Consider the following 22,056-nt stretch of genomic DNA (forward strand, 5'->3'; position numbering starts at 1 on the left):
ATTTTACACGTGTTCCTCGTTGAACGTGTGCAAAATTCTTATTGGTGAGAGCGAGCCAGCGAAGCAGACCTGATGTTGCCATTGTATAAATCGATCGAAGTCTAGGGATGGGGGAGCTAATCATCACCAAAAATTCGTTCTCTTGGGTTTTTAGAGCTTTTTAACCCATCAAGAAAGTCAACTTCAGGCGTTTTTTGCAAGAATCCTATTCTGAGGTTCTGAAGAAACAAGAACAGTAGGACAAGTTGACAAGGATAATATTTCGTCCACCCTTGTATGGAAAAGAAGCCAATTCAAGCGATGAAAAACATTTTCTCAGGTGGCCAAACAAGGATAGCTACGTGGGATTCAATGTTAGGCAAGTCCTTGTAGCTGCTTTATTTACACCAATAAACATGAGGTTTTCCATTTATTCATACAACATAGCAGTTTGGTATGTGGTCAAATGACTAGCAATGATGAAAGCCACTCTCAGACACCCTCTGAGTAATGGACATGCATTCCTTTATACCCACACGGCGTTGAGAAGTTGATTGGACAATAAAGGCAGGCAGAACTTCAGTATTGGAAGTGTTCTTCATCAGGGGCATCCAATATATCAGCTCTTGTGAGCTTTTCCTTTTCGAAAAAGAGGTCTTCTAGCTTGTATGACCCTACTGAAGTTCCATCTTTCCATAAAGTCTTGGCGAGTTGCTCATGGATCCTCTCTGTTGGATGGGCAGAATCCCACCAAATATAATTATCAGCGTTATCGCATAACTGGAACTCCACGGGCTTCCTTTTGCCTCCACAGCTGAAGACACCGCCATAGGGTCCAGTTCCACAGCAAGCATTCACCCCCTCTTTGAAACCTTGATTTTGGGTGAATAGCAGTTACTTTGCTTGTGAGTAATTGAAATTAACTTATCCCAACAACATACTATCACATTATATTGAATAGAGCCTACGTTACTCTTCTGAAATAAATTCTGCACCACACTGCTTTAATCAAGGAGAGCACACATACCATAGCTTGCGGGATTATTAATTCTGTCATAAACCCAGGTATAGGATTCGAAATTGCAATGCTTGGAACCTTTCAGCAGTTGCTCGAGGCCTGTGAGTACAGCATTCAAAGCATTATTGTGTGCCAATGCAAGACCAGAAGCTGCTTCAAAGCAACCGCCTTCACTGGACTTGGGGTTCCTAGCTCTTATGAGTGGCATGCAACCTAGAGGAAACTAGCTGAGAAATCCAAATTTTCTGGCTCCTTTCTCGTACAACACCTAAATAAAAAGGACAGACACAGTTAACATTAATCAATTCAACCTCAGGTTAATTACCATATAGATGAAGTATTAAATGTAGTTAATTTAGAAGGTTCACCTGAATTATATTTGTCAAGTTTCCAATGACCATCCCAACATACATTTCAGGCACAAAATATTCTTGCATTTTCGGACTACCTAGATAACCTGCCCCGTAATCGTTGCTGACAACACTGATGAAATAGACTGCCTCTGATAAAAGAGCTTTTGTCTCTGCTTCTCCTAGCTTTTATGTCAATGACTTTTGCACCTCTTCAAAAGATCTTAACTGTGTTTGGAGGTCAACCACCAACTAGTGAAAGCAACAAGTTAAGAAACCCTTTCACTTTGAATTGGTGCAAACCCCGATCCCATCTCCAGCTCAATGATTGGATAGGTAATTAATGAGTTAGCTTTATTTATTTATTTTTTAAAATTTATGGTCCGGCAAGAAGACCCAACATGTTTAGACTTGATAATAATCTAAGTTAAAAATAATGTTGGTCTGATACGCATATCAAACCTAATATACTTCAACTTAGCAGTTCGTCAAGTCTATGACACGATCAAAGAGTTGATGTCTTATCCCAAGTGCAGGAGTGTCAAAGTAAAATAACCCGGCAAGACCGGGGTCGAACCACAGGGAGGTGAATTATATAAATTTCAAATAAAGAAAAAGAGTTGAAGAGAATAATAACAGAAAAAGAGTTGAAGAAAGTTTTGGGATGTGATATTGATGTAAGGATTAAACAATAACAAAACATATGTCAAGGTTATAGGATTCACTAATGGTATTTCAAATAAATATAATATAAACTCTTTTTATTACTCAACTAGAAACCACACACAAAGGAGGTTCTAATCGGATGATTTCTCGTTATTAGCTCATTATAAATTACTAACATGATCATATTAATTATATTATATAAGTAATACCATACTTATAAATATCATCAAGCATTCATGTTGCTAGTTTATGTTAACAACAAATCAAGTTTCTATCATAATAACGATTTCGGCCGAAAACTATGAAAGATCAAGCATTTGATGTACCAAATATTATACAACACAAATCTAAATTAAACATTTAATAAGCAAGGTATTAAGAATTAGTAAGATAAAAAGATAAAACATGTTAATAACAATCTTTCTTGGATATAAACATTTAAAGCTCATGTTGAGTTTATATTATACCTATTCTAACACCATTAGAGAAACCTTTTCACCTTGACATAATTAACTTAGCTAAACATTAAGAAGGAGAAAAACACAAATAAACAATATAAGAACATAAACATAATATAAGCTAACTAAGTATAAGAAAGGAAATGAAAGAGCATAAACAAGAGATTACTATAGCATAAAAGAAAACTTGAACATTACAAAGATGTAGAGAGAAAGCAAGAAGATAACTTTGATCTGAAAATTAATATGACTAAATACATGGACAATGCCTCCTTTTATAGGCTAAGTTTCAGAACTATTGATTGATTGAAGAATTGGTGGGCATCCATTGATTTGGTGGCTGGTTTTTGACATTAATGGCTGCTGGTTTTTTGATATTGTGGGCTGATTTTTGATATTGTTGGCTGGCCAAAACGTCATTGCTCACATCAGAATTATAGCCAACTGAATTGTGGAAGCTGTGGGCAATTGTCTCAGCTTTCCATAAAAAAAAACCAGAGCTCATTTGGACTTCTAGAACTCAAGATATGAGCCAAAAACCGAATAGTGCTTGAGCTGCAGGACAGCTTCCGACGTCTTCGTTGTTGCTAAGATTTGGGCTTGAAAACGGCAGAACTGAGTCTTTGACTTCATATGAAAGTTGTAGGTCTATGTCTTACCTTTCCATCTATATAAAATGGACCTAAATCTGATATCTACAGCTCCAGATATGATCAAATTACTGAACGGTGTTCGAGTTTGGAATGCACCAGCAACACTTTGCTAAGTTTGGCCTTCTTTTTATCCTTTCAATTTCAATTCTTAAACTCATCAATCAATCCTTTTTTTTATGTGATAGACCTGCATTTAGGATGAATATTTACCATGAATTAAAGGTATATTATATTTTTAGACTTGCTAATATAAAACATGCTTTTGTTAGGGAATTTAATGATACTTTAGGTGCAATATGATGACATAAATCCTTAATGAGAATGCACTTTTAAGTACTAATCAGTCTACTATGCTTAGACTTGGCAATGTGCTAAGTCTAAGGTAGCGTGGGTCTGACATACATGACAGATTTAATATGTTTGGGCTTGACGATCAGTTAAGTCAAGTCCAAGGTACTTAGACTTGACAGTTGGCCAAGTCCAGGGTAGCATGGGTTTGACGTGTATTTTAGATCCAATCCGCTTGTGCTTGGCATACAACCAAGTCCAAGACATTTGGACTTAGCAGTCAGCCAATTCTAAGTAAAGCTCAAGGTAATATGGGTTTGGCATACATGGCAAACCCAATACGCTTAAACTTACCGATCAACCAAGTCTAAGGTGGCATGGGTCTGACACGAATGTCTAACCCAACACGTTTGGACTTCGCAGTTAGCCAAATTTGAGGTAGTGTGGGTCTAGCACGCATGCTAGACCTAATATGTTTGGACTTGGCAGTCAGCCAAGTCCAAGATATCTAGACTTGACAGGGTGTCAAACCTAAGATAACATGGGTCTGGCACGCATGCCAGACCCAAGATATTTGAACTTGGTAGTCAACTAAGTCCAAGATACTTATTATCTGCTAAATAATATATTTATCTTATTTTATTTATTAAGGGTAAAATAATATTTTTAGTTTAACATATATATAATCTCTTCGTATTTAGGTTAAAACAAACACTTTAAAATAAACAGATTAATAAGAATTCTAGCTTTCTTTTCTCTTATGTTTGTATTTCTTTTGTGTTAATTTAAATTGCTTTAACATGGTATTATAACATTTTTTTTTGGAGTGCTATTGGTTTGATATCTGCAAATCTAGTATTTTATCTTTTCTTCAGCTTCTATAATTTGGTATTTACGTTATGTTTCTGCAATTTTTTTAGTATTTTATCTTCCTTTTAGTTTCTGTAATTCGGTATTTGCATTTATTTTATGTAATTTTTTTTTATGTTTTGGAGTAATCGTATGACTTCGAAAAGATATTTGTTCAGTTTTTGCAATCTGGTACTTTGTCTTTCACTACTTTTGAATTCTGGTTTTCTTTGTTTGTTGATTATGACTATAAAAAGAGATGATTCATTTTTGTCTATGAGTGTGAGGTTGGATGAAAAGAATTATTCATACTGGAGTTATATAATTAGAAATTTTCTTAAGGGTAAAAAGATGCAAGGATATGTTAATGGAACTTATGTGATACCCAAGAATACTGAGGAGGGAGATGTTGCTTTGATAAATACTTAGGAAGCAAACAATGCAAATATTATTACTTGGATCAACATTTATTTTGAGCATTTTATAGGTACGTAATTGGCAAAGTATGATAACAAATGAGGTTTGAAATCATTTGCAGAGGTTATTTACACAACCAAATTTTATGAAGTAGTATCAATTAAAGAATGACATACGAGCTCTTCATTAGAAGAATATGAGTATTCAAGAGTTTTATTCTACTATAACAGATCTTTAAGATCAATTGACTCTTATAAAATTGACATAATTAAAGGCATGTGGTGCCTATATTGATCGTAGAAAGCAGCAACGATTGGTATAGTTTTTAACAACACTTCGCAATGATTTCGAAGGACTTAGAGGTTCAATTTTGCATCATTCTCCATTATCTTCTATTGTTAGTGAGCTATTGGGTGAAGAAATATATCTTCAATCTTATTTTAAAAAGGAAATTCTATTTACTTCAAATTTCTCTGTACTAGCAATATCATTTAAGTCACTCTCTAAACATCAGAATAAGCCTTACACAAGGGTTACCTTCAACGAATGTAGTTTTTATAAGCAGAAAGGTCATTGGACGACTTAGTGTCCCAAGTTGAAACAACATAATCAAACTTGAAAGTCTAGCAGCCAATCATAATTTAATGCTCATAGACCACCTTAAGGTTATAAACCACCAAATCATAATACTGCAGCAGTAGTTTTATTAGGCTTTATCACCAATCCTAATACTCTGGCTGAGCAATTTTAGAAGTTTCTCTCCTTACAACCACAAGTAATATCTATTTCTCCTTCCCTAAGTCAATTGACTCATAGTTTCTCAAGTATATCACAATCTAAACAAGTCTTGGATTCTGGTGCTTCACTTCATATGTCTTCAGATTCTTTATTTTTTACCCATGTGTCATCTTCGCCTTTCATTTCTGTTATGACTGTTGATGGCATTTTCATGCCCTTAACAAGTGTTGGTTTTGTTGTCACACCTCATTTGTCTCTCTTTAATGCTTATCTTATTTCGAAACTCATTGAATCTTGCTTTTGTTGGTCAATTTTGTGATTTTGAAGATTATTTAGTCATTTTTTCTTTTTTTTTTGTTTATTGTGTACAAGATCCATAATTTTAGAAGTTGATTGGGATAACCCATAGGGAGAATGAACTATATATTTTGGATGAGTTAAAAGTGTCAGTTGTTACCACCACTACTACTACTACTGATTTGTCTTTTTTTTTTTTGTTTAAGTCCTTCATCTTCTAGTTTTTATTTATGGCATCCTCGTCTAGGTCATATTTCGTCTTCTCGTTTGAGATTTTTAACATCTATAGAAGTTTTAGGAAATTTTCAAACTTGTGATATTTCTGATTGTAGTGGATGTAAACTAACAAAAATTTTCGCTTTACCTTTTAATCGAAGTATTTTTGTTTTTTCTTTATCATTTGATTTGATTCATTCTAATATATAAGGACCTTCACATGTTGCCACAAAAGGAAGGTCTCGATATTATGTTTCATTTATTAATGATCATACTTATTATTATTGGATTTATTTAATGAAATATTATTCTGAATTCTTTGATATATATATATACAACCTTTTAAACTCTTATCAAAACTCAACATTATACTATAGTCAAATGTTTTAGGTGTGATTTAGGTGGAACCATTTATCGAACTTCATATATAGATACTCCTGAGCAAAATGGAGTTGCTAAAAAGAAAACATAGGCACATTGTCGAAACTGCTCGTTTTCTCTTATTGTCTACTTCTATTTCTAGTGACTTTTGGGGAGAAGTTGTCTTTATTACTGTAAGTTTGATTAATATAATTTTATCTTTTCATAATTCAAGTTATCTCCTTTTAAAAAGTTATATGGTTATATCCCTAATTATTTCTCTTTTAGAGTTTTTGGTTATACTTAGTTTGTTATTCGTTCTCATGTAGAACAATGTAAGTTTTCCTCTCGATCTGTTATTTATGTCTTTCTGGGTTATGGTGAAGATAAAAAGAGGTATCGTTATTTTGATCTAATAACTCATAAACTTTGTGTCTCGTCATGTTGTTTCTCTCGAGCATGGACTTTATTTTCTATTCTATCCACTACTCATAGCTTGACTAGACTTGATCTTATTTGTATATATCCTTTTTTTCTAAGGATTCTAATAGTTTATCATCTTATGTTCCTAATATCTCAGATACCCCTCCCCATGTTCGACCAATCTATACTCATCAATCTACAAGTACTGACACTTTACTCTCTGAGATACTTGAAGCTCCATTATTATCTACAGCCCTTAAAACTTCATTTGAGATTGTGGATCCACCTCCATATCAATTTATATATATTTGCAAGTCTACAAAACTACTAGATTTGCTTAGTCTTGTTATTCTTTGAGATACTAAAAATTAATTTTTTTTTGTATGTTTTGGATTGTTTTGATGCGCTGATCTCAAAAATAATTTTTAAAAAAATAAAGAAATATTATTTTGATGCATTTTGGCATGAAAAACACTTTGAAAAGCAACCACAACCACACTCCTAAACATACCCTTCATCATTTACTTCTTTTTTAACTTTTATTCATTGTCTTTCTTTTAAGAGGAAATTTTTTATCCTTCTTGGCAGCAAGTTATGGATGAGGAATTTTCTACTTTGTATAAGACAAGTACTTGAGATTTGGTTCCTTTACCTCCTAGTAAGAGTGTTGTTGGTTGTCACTGAATGTATAAAATCAAGACTAATTTTGATGGGTTTATTGAGCAATACAAAGCTAGATTGGTTGTAAAATAATACTCTTAATAGTATGGTATGGATTATGAGAAGATATTTTTTCCTGTTGTAAAAATGATTACTTTCATACTTTTATTGTCGTAGCTTCGGTTTATCAATGACATATCTCTCACCTTGATGTTAAAAATGCCTTCTTAAATAAAGATCTTCAAGAAGAAGTTTATATGACGCCTCTTTCTAGTATTTCACATCACTCTGGATATATTTGTAAGCTCAAGAAAGCATTATATGGTCTCAAACAAGCACCTCATGCTTGGTTTGAGAAATTTTCTGTTGTGATCTCATCTTTTGGATTTGTTTCTAGTAGTCATGATTTTGCTCTTTTTATTAAGTGCACTAATACATGTCATATCATTTTATCCTTATATATTGATGACATGGTTATTACTGATGATGACATTGATGATATCTTAGTTTTGAAGACAGAGTTGGCTAGACAGTTTGAAATGAAGGATTTGGGTTATCTTTGATATTTCCTAGGTATTGAGGTAATTTACTTACCTAGATGTTACCTTCTTTCTCAATCAAAATATGTTATAAATATTCTTAAGTGGGCTAGACTTATTGATAATAAGACTATAGATACTCCCATTGAAGTTAACACAAGGTATTCTTGTTCTAATGGTTTACCTTTGATAGATCGTACTTTATATCATATTATTATTGGAAACTTGGTATATCTCACCATTACTTGTTTAGATATTGCATGTGATGTTTATGTTGTTAGTTAGTTTGTTGTTTCTCTTATTACTGTTTACTGAGTAGTTGTTCTTTGTATTTTGTGATATCTTCGAGGTATAGTCTTTCAGAGTCTTTTATTTTTATCCACTTCTTCCTTTGAGTTGCATCCATACTCTGATACTGATCATGATGGTTATCTCACAGGTCGCAAGTCTGTTATTGGTTTTTGTATCTTTTTAGGGGATTCTCTTATTTCTTGAAAGAGCAAGAAAAAATCTATTATTTCTCAATCCTCAACCATAGTAGAATATCATGCTATGACATCAAAGAGATTGTTTGGTTACGTTGGTTACTCGCGGATATTGGAGTTTCACTTTCTCATCCTACTCCTATATATTATGACAACCAGAGTTCTATTCAGATTGCTTACAACTCAGCTTTTCATGAATGAACTAAGTATATTAAGATCTAATATCATCTTACTCGTCATCATCTCAATCATGACACCATTACTTTATCTTTTGTTTCTTTTTCCTTGCAGATTGCAGATATTTTTACTAAGTCGTATTCCATTTCTTGTTTTTGTTTTATAGTTGGCAAACTCTTGATGCTTATAGTTACCACATCGTGAGTTTGAGGGGAGATATTAAATAATATATTTATCTTGTTTTATTTATTAAAGATAGATATTAAATAATATATTTAATTTAACCTATATATAATCTCTTTGTATTTAGATTAAAACAATTACTTTAAAATAAACAGATTAATAAGATCTCTAGCCTCCTTTTCTCTTATATTTGTATTTTTTTTGTGTTAATTTGAATTGCTTTAACATCATCCTTCTATGGCATGTCTAGCGGAGTAGCCGATCTTCTTTTCTTGTGATCAAACCTTATAAAAGAACTCTAGTCTTCTATACTAATTAACATCTTAAACTTTAGTTTTTCTATAATTTTTTAAGTGTGTAAAAGTCTCTCATGAACCTATTATATTCTTACCAGGTAAGGAATATTTATCCCACATTCCAAGCTATCAGGGAATGACCCTGCAGGCCCTCTATGAGAGCTTCAAGAAAAAGGTTCATGATATGAAAAAAAATCTGTTACCTTAATTAATTTAAAAAATATTTATTTAAGTATCAAAAAATTTAAAAAAAAAATAAATTAGAATTTTTTATTTTACAGGTATTCAAGATTATCTTAATACATTTAAAAATAATTAACGTCTGCATTAGCTATTATCCCAAACATCAAATAACCTTTTATTTTTATATTCGTGAAATTTTGATCATCACCATACTATAGATCAATAGATTGCGTATTAATTTTCTTACCAGCCCTTGATTGGTCTGAGGAAGAACTCCAGCCCCTCCCGAGGTGAAGTTAACACCATTTGTGAGATCAGCAGACGGTTGATGAAATGGAGGAATTATTGACAATTTTGCATACTCAGCTGTCCGGTTCCCACGAATACTTGGTTACGTACTGAATAGAAATGACCACTCAAAGGAACTAGGTATTATGACAAAATAATCAGCTTCGCGGATGATTTACAGCTATTCTGGCTAGTTATTTATGACACTCTGACTATATAAAAAAAGAGAGTCGAGAGACATGCGTGGAGCACCTAGGTACCAATAAAATCAACAAAGACACGGCGGCCATCAGAGAAGCGTCCTGTAGGGGCTTTAAAAAAACCATTCTGGCCAAAAGGTTTCCAATCCGCTCGCATGCCGGCGGTGGTATTGATGTAGTTATTGTTGCCAGTGTCAGCACTGGAGTCCCCAAAGATGAACAAAGCACTTGTCGTCTTCTCCGGCAGACCATAACATGGCCTCAAACTAATTGATAATAACAGTGTCACAAATAGATAAAATAAGTTGAGCCTCGCCATCGATCCGGAAGGCGTAGAGGTACAGTTACAAGCTCCTCACTTCTTGAATCTCCTTGATAATTATAGAGACTTGAAAAAAGAAGATAGGGTTCAGTTAAACAGGCGAAGTCTTCCTATGCTCCTAGATATTATTATCACATCGTTATCACCAGTTCTCCAAGAAAAGTCTTCTAGCTATCAGTCTGATACACCGAAACTGTTTCTTAATGCATTTTTAGTCCCTTAAACTTTTTTTTTTAAATCCTTTGTTATTTAAAGATTTTTGTTATTAATTAACTTAAAAAATAAATCTTTTTGTTATTTAACTTTTAAAAAAATTATCTTACTTTTGTTATTTAAGTCTCCCTTGCCTATCTTTCTTTAAAAAAAAATATAAGAAAAAAACTTATTAGTTTGACTCAAGTTTATTTGAGTATTTTAATTTTTTTATAAAATTATTATGATCTTATAAATTTGATTATAAATTTAATTGGTTAATCTAAATTAATTTAAATTAGTTTATTATATTATTATTTTAGTATATTTTAAAAAATTATTCAATAATCTAATCTAATTATATGATTGTAAATTTTTTAAAAAAAAACTAGATCTGATTTCTTTTTTTAAAATGATAAAGATAGGGGTATGAATAATAGCATAGACCATTAGCCTAAATTTGAATTGACGAAAAAAATCAGTCACAAAATATGACTCGTAAATTAATTAACATTAGAGAATAGAAAGCTAACAAAATGGGTGTGCTCTGTCCGTAATTATGACAGGCAAACAGAGCCGTCAAATCATCTCATAACGTACAGCACCAATAACTCAATTCTTTGAGGTTAAAATCATAAAATATACATTCTTGACACCAGATTGAAATTCCATGTACAAAATCTTTTTTGTGTTGTAGAGAGACTTCCTGGAAATACAGGGAGAAGGACACAGTTTGGTTTGAACGAAATCATGGTTAGGGATTACAATGGATATTTATGAACCATGTTTGACACCTTCCATACCTAAACCCGAATCCAGAATCACAATTCATACCCGACTTGATGGATGTTTTTTATAAATCAAACCGAAACTTATAAGGTTTTGAGTGCCAATCAAGTATTCATAACTCAACTTCAACGAAACCAAACCCAAATACTATAATTTCACACCTAATTAGTATAGAATTAAGCAAAGAATAGGATATGAAATTTAATTACTAATTGGTTTTTTATAATATTTTTATAGATATAAGAAAAATAAAGAAGAGATAGAGCATAAACTAATGATGATTGGGATTGCAGTGAATTGCTAAGTAAGTATTACCATGTAAACTAAAAGATTTAGGTTTCACTATAATGTATTTTATTGTTCATTAAGACTTGTTAAACCATATATTAGTTGTTAAACCATATAGTTCTCATTACTATAATGTTTTCTTTTAAGTACAAGAGTTTCAGGGTAATAAATAACTCGGCAAGATCGGGATCGAACCACAAGAAGGTGCCTAAATGCATGAGAGAGAAAACAAGAGCATGATCTTGATTTGAAAACCAAGATGCCTAAATGCATGACAAATACCTCCTTTTATAGAAACTATTGATTTGATAACTAATTGACGAGTGAGTGGCCATATATTGACTTGGTGACAATCCTTACCTTCTTGTTTAAATAAAACGTCATTGATAATGTCAGAATTTGAACTATACTTTCACATGAAAGTTTTAAAAAATTATCTTGGCTTTTCAGAAAAAACAATTGAGGTCATTTGGAATTTTAGAACTCGAGATATGGGCTGATCACTGAACAGTGTCTAGGCTACAGGACATATTCAGACTTCTACGTTGTTGCTAAGATTTGGACTTCCAAATAGCAGAATTGAGCCTTGACTTCCTATGAAAGTTTTAGGCTTATGTCTTAGCTTTCCATCCATATAAAGTAGATTTAAATCTGGGATCTACAGGTTCAGATATGACCCAATTACCGAACAGTGTTCTGGTTTGGACTATCATAACATCTCTTTTTTAAGTTTAACCCTTTCTTTGTCCTTTCAATTTCAATACTTCAACTCATCAATCAATCCTTTTATTTATGTGATAGGCCTGCATTTAGCATAAACATTGATCATAAATTAAAGGTACCTTATAGTATCAAACTTGTTATTATAAAACATGTTTTAGTTAAGGAGTTATTGATACTTTAAGTGCAAAATGATGATATAAAATCTTAAAAAAAAATACACTTTTAAGCACTAATCACACTCCCTAACCAGCTTATTACTAGTCCCTAGTAATCAAAATGTTAAAATAGAAAAATAATTTGTGAATTCCACAAATCAAGACATTTATCATTTAACTTTCATGAATCTATCCAGATGACACGACCAAAAGATTGATATCTTCTCCTAAGTGCAGGAGTGTTGAAGTAATAAATAACCAGCAAGACTGAGGTTGAATCATAGAGAGGTTAATTGTATAAATTATAGATAATAATAATACAACAACAACAACAATAATAGTAGTAGTAATAAAGAAAAAGGAGGAGAAGAAGAAGAAGATGATGAGAACTTTGAGATGGAATATGAATGTAAGGATTAAACCATGATAACAATAAATGTCAAGGTTAGAGGATCCACTAATGGTATGTCAAACAAGTATAGTATAAATTCTTATTATTCAATTGGAAACCACATACAAAGGAGGTTCCAATCAGATTATAAATTATTAACATGATTACATTAGTCATCTTATTCAATTAATGCTAATACTTGTAAATCTCGTTAGGCATTCATGATTATAACTTATGTTAACAATAAATCAAGTTCCTTTCAAAGCTCAGGTGTCGGTTATACCATACAGTATGGGCTTTGAAAGTGTCAAGCATTTATTGTACCAAGTGTTATACAACATAAATCTAGATTAGTCATTTAACAAACAAAGTATTAAAGAGTGAACAAGATAACAATTAAAAAATATCTTAGTATCAAACATTAAAGTCCATATTGAATTTACATTATACTTATTCTTACACCATTAGTGTAACCTTTTCACCTTGACATAATAAACTTAGTTAAATATAATGAAATAAAGAAAAATAAATAAATAAATAAGAACATAAATAAGATAAAAGTTAACTAAGTAAAGGAAAGGAAATGAAAGGCATAAACTTGATATTAATGAAAGCAAACCATAAGCAATACAAAAAATACAAAGAGAGAAAACAAGAACATGATCTTGATCTGGAAACCAAGATGTCTAAATGCATGGCAAATGCCTCCTTTTATAGGCAAAAATTGAGAACTATTGATTTGATGACTAATTGATGAGTGGGTGGCCAACTCTTGACTTAGTGACAATTCTTATCTTCCCTTGTTTGCCTAAAATATCATTGATAACGTGAGAATTGGAACCACTTGAACATTAAAGTTGTAGGAAATTGTCTCAGCTTTTCAGGAAAAAAAAAAAAAGGTCTTTTGGACTTCTAGAACTCCAGATATGGGTCAAACACTGAACAGTGCGCAGGTTGTAGGATAGATTCAGACTTCTTTTGTTGTTGCTATAATTTGGACTTGAAAATGACCTTTTTAAATCTTGAGCCTCATATAAAAGTTATAGGCCTATGTCTTACCTTTCCATCCATATAAACTAGAGCTAAATACGAGATCTATAGCTCCAGATATGACCCAATTACCAAACAGTGTTCCGGTTTGGACTACACAAACATCTCTTTTCTAAATTTGGCTATCTCTTTGTCCTTTCAATTTCAGTTCTTAAATTCATCAATTAATCCTTTCATTTATGTGATAGGTCTGCATTTAAAATAAACATCTACCATAAATTAAAGGTATCTTATATTATTAGATATGTTATTATAAAACATGCTTTATTGAAGAAGTTATTGATACTTCAAGCGTAAAATGATGATATAAAACCTTGATAAAAATGCACTTTTAAGTACTAATCACACTCCTCGACCAGCTTATTACTAGTCCCTAGTAATCAAAGCGTTAAAATAGAAAAACAGTTTGTAAATTTCACAAAGTAAGGTATTCATCATTCAACTTCCATTAATCTATCCAGATAAACAAACTCTCATTAAATTTATATATCTGCTCAATACCTCTTAAACAAGATATTAATAAATCTTTCTTTTGTACTTAGTATATCAACACATATTTATGGGGCTTTGCTTGGAAAAAAAAAATTTCTAATGTTTAAGGTTAACTTCTTTGGGTTGGGATTTTTTTATTTTTTTAAATATATATACATATAACTTTAAACACGATGCATCATTAACCCATGTAACGAGCTTTTGGCTAATAACTTTCAGACTAGTTGGTTTTAGGGCATTAGGTGTTGAGACACCCCTACGAGCTTAGTAACTCGGGTCTCGGGTTGTAGATACTGATACGTAGATAGTGTAATGTTTGATTTTCTTAAGCTTTTCTCCTCAACTCATGTAACAAGCATTAGACCGATAACTCCCAAGTCAGTTGACTTTAGGGTATTAGGTGTTAAAACACCCCTTCAGGCTTAAATGCTTAGGTTAAGGAGGCTACGAAACTAAAGTTATCTACATTTTATCATTATCATTTTTTTTGCTCTTTTTTTTTTTTGTTTTTTTTTTCAAATTATATACTATCCCTTTTCCTTAGTTGTTACCTTTAACAAAAGAACATAAATAATGTAATAATCCAATGTGCAACCCACAATCATATGTTAAAGCGTGTGTGTGAAAATGAAGGTTTAAGAATACATGTTAAATGAGTATATTAGCAGAATTAAGTGATAATAATATGAGAGTTTGTAAACCTGAATATTTTAAGAAGTATTATAATAGATCTTGTTAAGAATGGTTATTAAAATGCATCTTCAGAGTTACTTTAACAAAAAAGCTCCTTTACTCTACCATCCTAGCAAACAACAATTTTGCACATGCTTTATGAAATGAAAAACATAGTTAGTTTTTTTTTTTGTCAACTACTACCTTCTCCCCCCAACCAAAACGAGACATTGTCCTCAATGTTTAGAAGACATCACCAGAAATAACGAATACTGACAAACCTGAAACACACTTAAACAAATATAAGAAACAACAAAACACAATAATAAAAGCAAACGACACAAAGATTTACAAATGAAGACTCAAATCTAATTTAAACTTTTTACGGTTTTCCTTAGATGACTAATTTATGTGACTCATAGAGGGATCAATTACAGGAATGAAAGATTGTAGTTGGTCAATCAATTATTCAACAGTAGCAGTAGAGATTATGATTTGTCATGCAGAAGATAGAAATTCTTGTTCCACAGCATGATCAAGAAAAAACAATAACTTATCATAATAATCATTAATATTTAACACACTTATGGATTTATGGTGAATGTACAGTTAGGCCCAAGAGAAAATATGAAAGATCTCTTTCAATATGCCTAGATCACCTGGTAAGGCAATGAAGGCATAGGCATGGTTAAACATTGCATTAATTCGAGCAGACATTGTGGAGACTTGTAATTCCTCTCCAAATGTTTTTCCAATGATGTCCACTTGTGCTAATGCTTTAGGGACGACCTCCAAAACTTGACTACCTCCTAAAAATGCAGTTATTGACACCCCTCCCATTAACCTAAAATTGTCTCTCCCATATACGAAATGAATCTTTCTCTCAGCTAGCACCTGACTAAGATGATTTGCTGATTCTAAAATCTCCTTTTCTTTCCCAAGACTAGATCCACCGAAAACATAAGTATTTCTTTTGTGATGACTTAAGGAACTTGCCATTTCTACATATTTTTTGTTGAATGTATGGGTTAAGTAGAAATAAAAGGAAAGAAAAAAGGATTTTATAAATGAGAAATTAAAAAGGTAATCATACCACCTATATGTAGGCCAACTGGAGTCTCTCTCTCTCTCTCTCTCTCTCTTTATTTATTGATTTATTTTTGAAAAAGCATGTGTATGTACAGGTAGTTGTGATTGTGGCTCACATCTTCCCTTGGTTTTACATCCAAGAACGACTTAAACGCCATCTATGGGTTAGGGATAGGCTTCCCATCCAGTTTTCTTAAAAACTAACAAACATGATCTTTTTTAGTCAGATTCCCAAGACTATGCCAAGCATGTTGTTTATGAAAATGGATTCATAAGTCATGAATTGCATGATACTTATTTCCATTATGATGAGACTTAAAAGTCAATAGAAGATTATCTAAAGACTCTCTATGTTTTGAAATAAATCTTGACTTTTGAAAATTTTTACAAGTTTTGCAGAATACATGTGAGTCCTTAAACATGGTGGAATAGTAAAATCCACTTTGAGAGATTTCTACAGTCCTATTTTTTGACAAGAAATAATCCCCAAGTGCCTTAAAGTGAAAACATTTAATGACACTAGTTACCTCATTATCAGGAATGCATCTTTGAAATATTTGATTAGGACAATAATTGAATAAGTAAGGGTCATCCCAATAAAAATTTTGCATGTCGCTCAAAAATTTTCTTTTGTCTTCGGTACTCCAATGAGTTGGCAAAAATCCTGAAGCAAGAAAATTGATTTTTTTAGCAAACCAAGGCATTGAACTAAGAGAAAGTAGAGATTTATCAGGAAAGTAATCATTGATTGGTGTGATCTTAAGTGTCGAATCTATTGTCACTTTTGATAAAAGATTCGCATCAACATTTTCGGTGCCTTTTTCATCCTTGATTTCTTCCTGATTAGTCATAGCATGAAAAAATAGCTGTGCTGATAGAGAATCAGTCTTTGCAATGTTCTAATTCAACCTCTTCCTTACCCTTAGAGATTGTCTCATCATCTTTCTCACAAGGTTCAAGAATTGGTTTTTGAATAACCTTACCATTATGAAGAGTGATGACTGATTTGACTTGATCCATGTGTTAACTTCCAAAACTACTTGTATTTACATTGTATTGCTCCTTGGGATTTTGTTGTGGTTGAGATGGAAACTTACCTTTCTCTTGAAAACTGAGAGCAGATGTGAATTTTGCAAGAGTATCTTTAAAATATATTATGCTTTAAGTAAGTTGAGTGTTGATTGTCTCTTGCGTTTCAATGAATGCAAACAAAGTTTCCTCAAAATTTCTTCTAAGAGATGAATCATAAGAAGGTGCATATCTATAAGAATTTTAGAAATTATGGTGTGCTTGAAACTGTGGTGATGAAGTTTGTGCATTGTCACTCTTCCAACTAAAATTTTGGTGATTTCTCCAACCAAGGTTATATGTTTGCGAGTCTTGGTTCTAATTGGGTCTTTGGAAACTATTTAAAGCATGAGCTTGTTCATGGAGACATTCCTTAAAAGAAGACAAGGTTGGACAATCATTGGTTGAGTGTTCATTTATTTCATATATTTGACATACAATATTTTCAACAAATTTTAATTGACCACTCTTTTTCAATTCTAGTACCTCAACTTTTCTAGCCAAAGATGCAAACTTGGCTTGGAGTTCATAATCTTCCTTAAATTACCTCCACTAGATATATGAGGATGAGTTTTACTATGTGCCTTATAAGTACCCGTGGTGTCTCAATTTTGAGCATTTTCAACTAACAAGTCTAAGTACTCCATTGCTTTATATCTTTAAAAGTTCCATTACACATCAATTCAACCATTTGCCTATCTCTAGGTGTTAACCCTTCATAAAAATATGAAACCAATCTTTATATTTCAAAACCATGATGAGGGCAAGTATTAAGCAAGTCTCGATATCTATCCGAACATTCATAAAATGTTTCTTTTGGTTTTTGAGTGAAAGTGATGATTTGTCTTTTGAAAGAGTTTATTCTATGAGAAGAGAAAAACTTCTTTAAAAAGAGTTGTTGCATTTCATCCCAAGCATGAATAAATACAGGTCTCAAATTTTATAGCCATGTTTTAAATTTATCTTTTACTAAAAAAGGAAAAAGTTTTAATCTGAGACAATTTGAGTTATTATAGGTGTTACAAAGCCCCTCAAATTTTCTTAAATACAGGTTTGGATTTTCCAAATCTAAGCCATGAAAAGAAGGTAAAAGTTGAATAATGCTTAGTTTAAAATTGAAATGAGATGCATCAAAAGGAAAAATTATACATGATGGTGCACTTGTTCTTGTGAGATTCATGTGGTCTCTAAGTGTTCTAACATGGTTATTCTCATTATTCTCATATGAAATGATTAATTATGTTCTTCGCCTATATTTTTTGGAAATGATAAGGATACCCTACAAAGTCTACCACTTAATGTACATGACCACACTTTCATGCACGTGTAGGAATAGAATAAAAGGAAGAAGAAAACAAAAGAAGAAGAAACAAGAGAAAAGAATTGAAGTTATATACAAAAAAAGTAAAAAGAGAAAATAAAATAAATATTATAATTTGTTTAAGAACTTACCTCCCCGGCAACGATGCCAAAAACTTGACACAACCAAAAGATTGATATCTTCTCCTAAGTACAAGAGTGTCGAAGTAATAAATAACACGGCAAGACTAGAGTCAAACCACAAGGAGGTTAATTGTATAAATTATAGATAACAATAATACAAAAACAACAATAACGACAACAATAGTAACAATAATAACAATAAAAATAAAAAATAATAGTAGTAGTAGTAGTAATAGTAACAATAGTAATAAAGAAAAAAAAGAGAAAAAGTGGATGAGAACTTTGAGATGGAAAATTAATGTAAGGATTAAACAATGATAACAATAAATATCAAGGTTAGAGGATCCACTAATGGTATGTCAAACCAGTATAGTATAAACTCTTATTATTCAATTGAAAACCACACACAAAGGAGGTTCCAATCAGATTATAAATTGTTAACATGATTACATTAGCCATCTTATTCGATTAATGCTAATACTTGTAAATCTCGTCAGGCATTCAAGATTATAACTTATGTTAACAATAAATCAAGTTCCTTTCATAGCTCAGGTGTCGGTTATACCATACAATATGGGCTATGAAAGTGCCAAGCATTTGTTGTACCAAGTGTTATACAATATAAATCTAGATTAGTCATTTAACAAACAAAGTATTAAAGAGTGCACAAGATAACAAATACAAAATATCTTAGTATCAAACATTAAAATCCATATTGAGTTTACATTATACTTATTCTTACACCATTAATGTAACCTTTTTATCTTGACATAATAAACTTAGCTAAACATAATGAAAGAAAGAAAAATTAAAAAAATAAGAATATAAATAAGATAAAAGTTAACTAAGTAAAGGAAAGGAAATGAAAGGCATAAACCTGATAGTAATGAAAGCAAAACATAAGCAATACAAAAAATACAAAGAGAGAAAGCAAGAGCATGATCTTGATCTGGAAACCAAGATGCCTAGATGCATGGAAATGCCTCCTTTTATAGGCCAAAATTGGAAATTATTGATTTGATGACTAATTGATGAGTGGGTGGCCAACTCCTGACTTGGTGACAATCCTTATCTTCTCTTGTTTGCCTAAAACGTCATTAATAATGTTAGAATTAGAACCACTTGAAAACATTAAAGTTGTAGGAAATTGTCTCCGCTTTTCAGGAAAAAAAATGGAGCTCATTTGGACTTTTAGAACTCCAAATATCGACCAAATACTGAATAGTGCGCGGGCTTCTTTGTTGCTGCTACAATGTAGACTTGAAAATGATATTTTTAAATCTCAGGCTTTATATGAAGTTGTAGGCCTATGTCTTACCTTTTCATCTATATAAATTAGACCTAAATCCGAGATCTACAGCTCCATATATGACCCAATTCCGAACAGTGTTCCGGTTTGGACTGTACCAACATTTCTTTTCTAAATTTGGCCATCTCTTTGTCCTTTTAATTTCAGTTTTTAAATTTATCAATTAATCCTTTCATTTATATGATAGGCCTGCATTTAAAATGAATATTTACCATAAATTAAAGGTATCTTATATTATTAGATATGTTATTATAAAATATGCTTTAGTTAAGGAGTTATTAATACTTCAAGTGCAAAATGATGATATAAAACCTTGATAAAAATGCACTTTTAAGTACTAATCACCAGATAAACAAACTCTCATTAAATTTATATATATGCTTAATACCTCTTAAATAAGATATTAATAAACCTTCTTTTTGTACTCAATATATCTACATATAGCTATGGAGCTTTATTTAGAAGAAAACAAAATTTTTGTTATAATGTTTAAGGTTAACTTCCTTGGATTGAGATTATTATCCTTTTTTTTATTAATAGTCTTAAAAACACAATGCATCTTTAATCCATGAAATGAGCTTTCAGCTAATGACTCCCAAACCATTTGGTCTTAGAGCATTAGGTGTTAAGACTCCCCTACAAGCTTAGTGACTTGGGTTGCAGATACTGATATGTAGATAGTGCAATATTTGATTTCCTTAAGCCTTTCTCCTCAACCCATATAACAAGTGTTGGGTCAATAGCTCCCAAGTCAGTTGAGACTTTAGGGTATTAGATGTTAAAACACCCCTTTGGGCTTAATTGCTTAGGTTAGGAAGGGTACAAAACCGAAGTTATCTATGTTTTTATTATCATCATTTTGTTTTTGTTTTGTTTTTGTTTTTGAGATTTATATACTATTATCACATTCTCTTAGTTGTTACCTTTAACAAAAGAACATAAATAATGTAATAATCCAATATGCAACTGACACGACGAAAAGATTGATGTCTTCTCCCAAGTGCAGGAGTGTCGAAGTAATAAATAACCCGGCAAGACCGGGGTCGAACCACAGGGAGGTTAATTGTACAAATTATAAACAACAATTATAAACAATAATTATAAACAACAACAATAGAAGCAATAATAATACTAATAATAGTAGTAGTAGTAGTAGTAATAGTAATAATAATAATAATAATAATAACAATAATAATAATAACAATAATAATAATAATAATAATAAAGAAAAAGAAAGAAAAGAAGAAGATGATGAGAACTTTGAGATGGAATATTAATGTAAGGATTAAACAATAATAATAACAAATGTCAAGGTTAGAGATTCCACTAATGGTATGTCAAACAAGTATAATATAAACTCTTATTATTCAATTGGAAACCACACATAAAGGAGGTTCCAATGAGATTATAAATTGTTAACATAATTACATTAGTCATCTTATTCGATTAATGCTAATACTTGTAAATCTCGTCAAGCATTCATGATTATAACTTATGTTAACAACAAATCAAGTTCCTTTCATAGCTCAGGTGTCGGTTATACCATACATTATGGGCTATGAAAGTGCCAAGCATTTGTTGTACCAAGTGTTATACAACATAAATCAAGATTAATCATTTAACAAGCAAAGTATTAAAGAGTGAACAAGATAACAAATATAAAACATGTTAGTATCAAACATTAAAGTCCATATTAAGTTTACATTATACTTATTCTCACACCATTAGTGTAACCTTTTCACCTTGACATAACTAACTTAGCTAGACATAATGAAAGAAAGCAAAATAGATAAACAAAATAAGAACATAAAAGTTAACTAAGTAAAGGAAAGGAAATGAAAGGCATAAACTTAATATTAATGAAAGCAAAGCATAAACATTACAAAAAATACAAAGAGAGAAAGGAAGAGCATGATCTTGATCTAGAAACCAAGATGCCTAAATGCATGGCAAATGCCTCCTTTTATAGGCCAAAATTGGGAACTATTGATTTGATGACTAATTGATAAGTGGGTGACCAACTTTTGACTTGGTGACAATCCTTATCTTCTCTTGTCTGCCCAAAACGTCATTGATAACGTCAAAAGTAGAGCCAGTTGCAAACATGAAAGTTGTAGGCAATTGTCTCAGCTTTCTTGTGTAAAACATTCAGCTCATTTGGACTTCTAGAACTCCAGATATGGCCAAAATACCGAACAGTGCTCGGGCTGGAAGACAGATTCGGGCTTCTTTGTTGTTGCTACAATTTGGACTTGATAATGGCCTTTTTAGATCTTGGGCTCCATATGAAAGTTGTAGGCCTATGTCTTACCTTTCCATCCATATAAATTGGACCTAAATCTGAGATCTG

At 31.8% G+C, this 22,056-nt stretch overlaps 1 protein-coding gene across 3 annotated transcripts; it reads right to left on the reverse strand.

Annotated features, from left to right (window-relative positions):
* Nucleotides 1–317: 317 nt before the first annotated feature.
* LOC105110197 (GDSL esterase/lipase 1-like) lies at nt 318–10,220 on the reverse strand. 3 transcript variants are annotated; one of them, XM_011005150.1, is made up of 4 exons: nt 9,784–10,220; nt 9,483–9,601; nt 1,007–1,265; nt 318–851 (listed from the first exon to the last, which is right to left on the reverse strand). In XM_011005150.1, the coding sequence occupies exons 3-4, from the start codon at nt 1,203–1,205 to the stop codon at nt 559–561; spliced, it is 492 nt and encodes a 163-aa protein (XP_011003452.1). In that variant the 5' UTR covers nt 1,206–1,265; nt 9,483–9,601; nt 9,784–10,220; the 3' UTR covers nt 318–558. The 3 variants fall into 3 exon arrangements, with proteins under 3 accessions (XP_011003452.1, XP_011003454.1, XP_011003453.1); XM_011005152.1 differs by having other exon boundaries at nt 9,784–10,218; XM_011005151.1 differs by lacking the exon at nt 318–851 and adding an exon at nt 1,366–1,596 and having other exon boundaries at nt 886–1,265; nt 9,784–10,215.
* Between the last annotated feature and the right edge of the window lie 11,836 nt (nt 10,221–22,056).

This window comes from Populus euphratica, unplaced genomic scaffold, assembly GCF_000495115.2.
Source record: "Populus euphratica unplaced genomic scaffold, PopEup_1.0 scaffold498.1, whole genome shotgun sequence".
NCBI classification, from domain to species: domain Eukaryota; kingdom Viridiplantae; phylum Streptophyta; class Magnoliopsida; order Malpighiales; family Salicaceae; genus Populus; species Populus euphratica.

Bases quoted from the DNA above. Each gene is read 5' to 3' on its own strand.
- LOC105110197 (XM_011005150.1), bottom strand. From the start codon at position 1,205: ATGCCACTCATAAGAGCTAGGAACCCCAAGTCCAGTGAAGGCGGTTGC. The intron at 852-1,006 runs GTATGTGTGCTC...CCCAAAATCAAG, and splicing joins TAATAATCCCGCAAGCTATG to GTTTCAAAGAGGGGGTGAAT.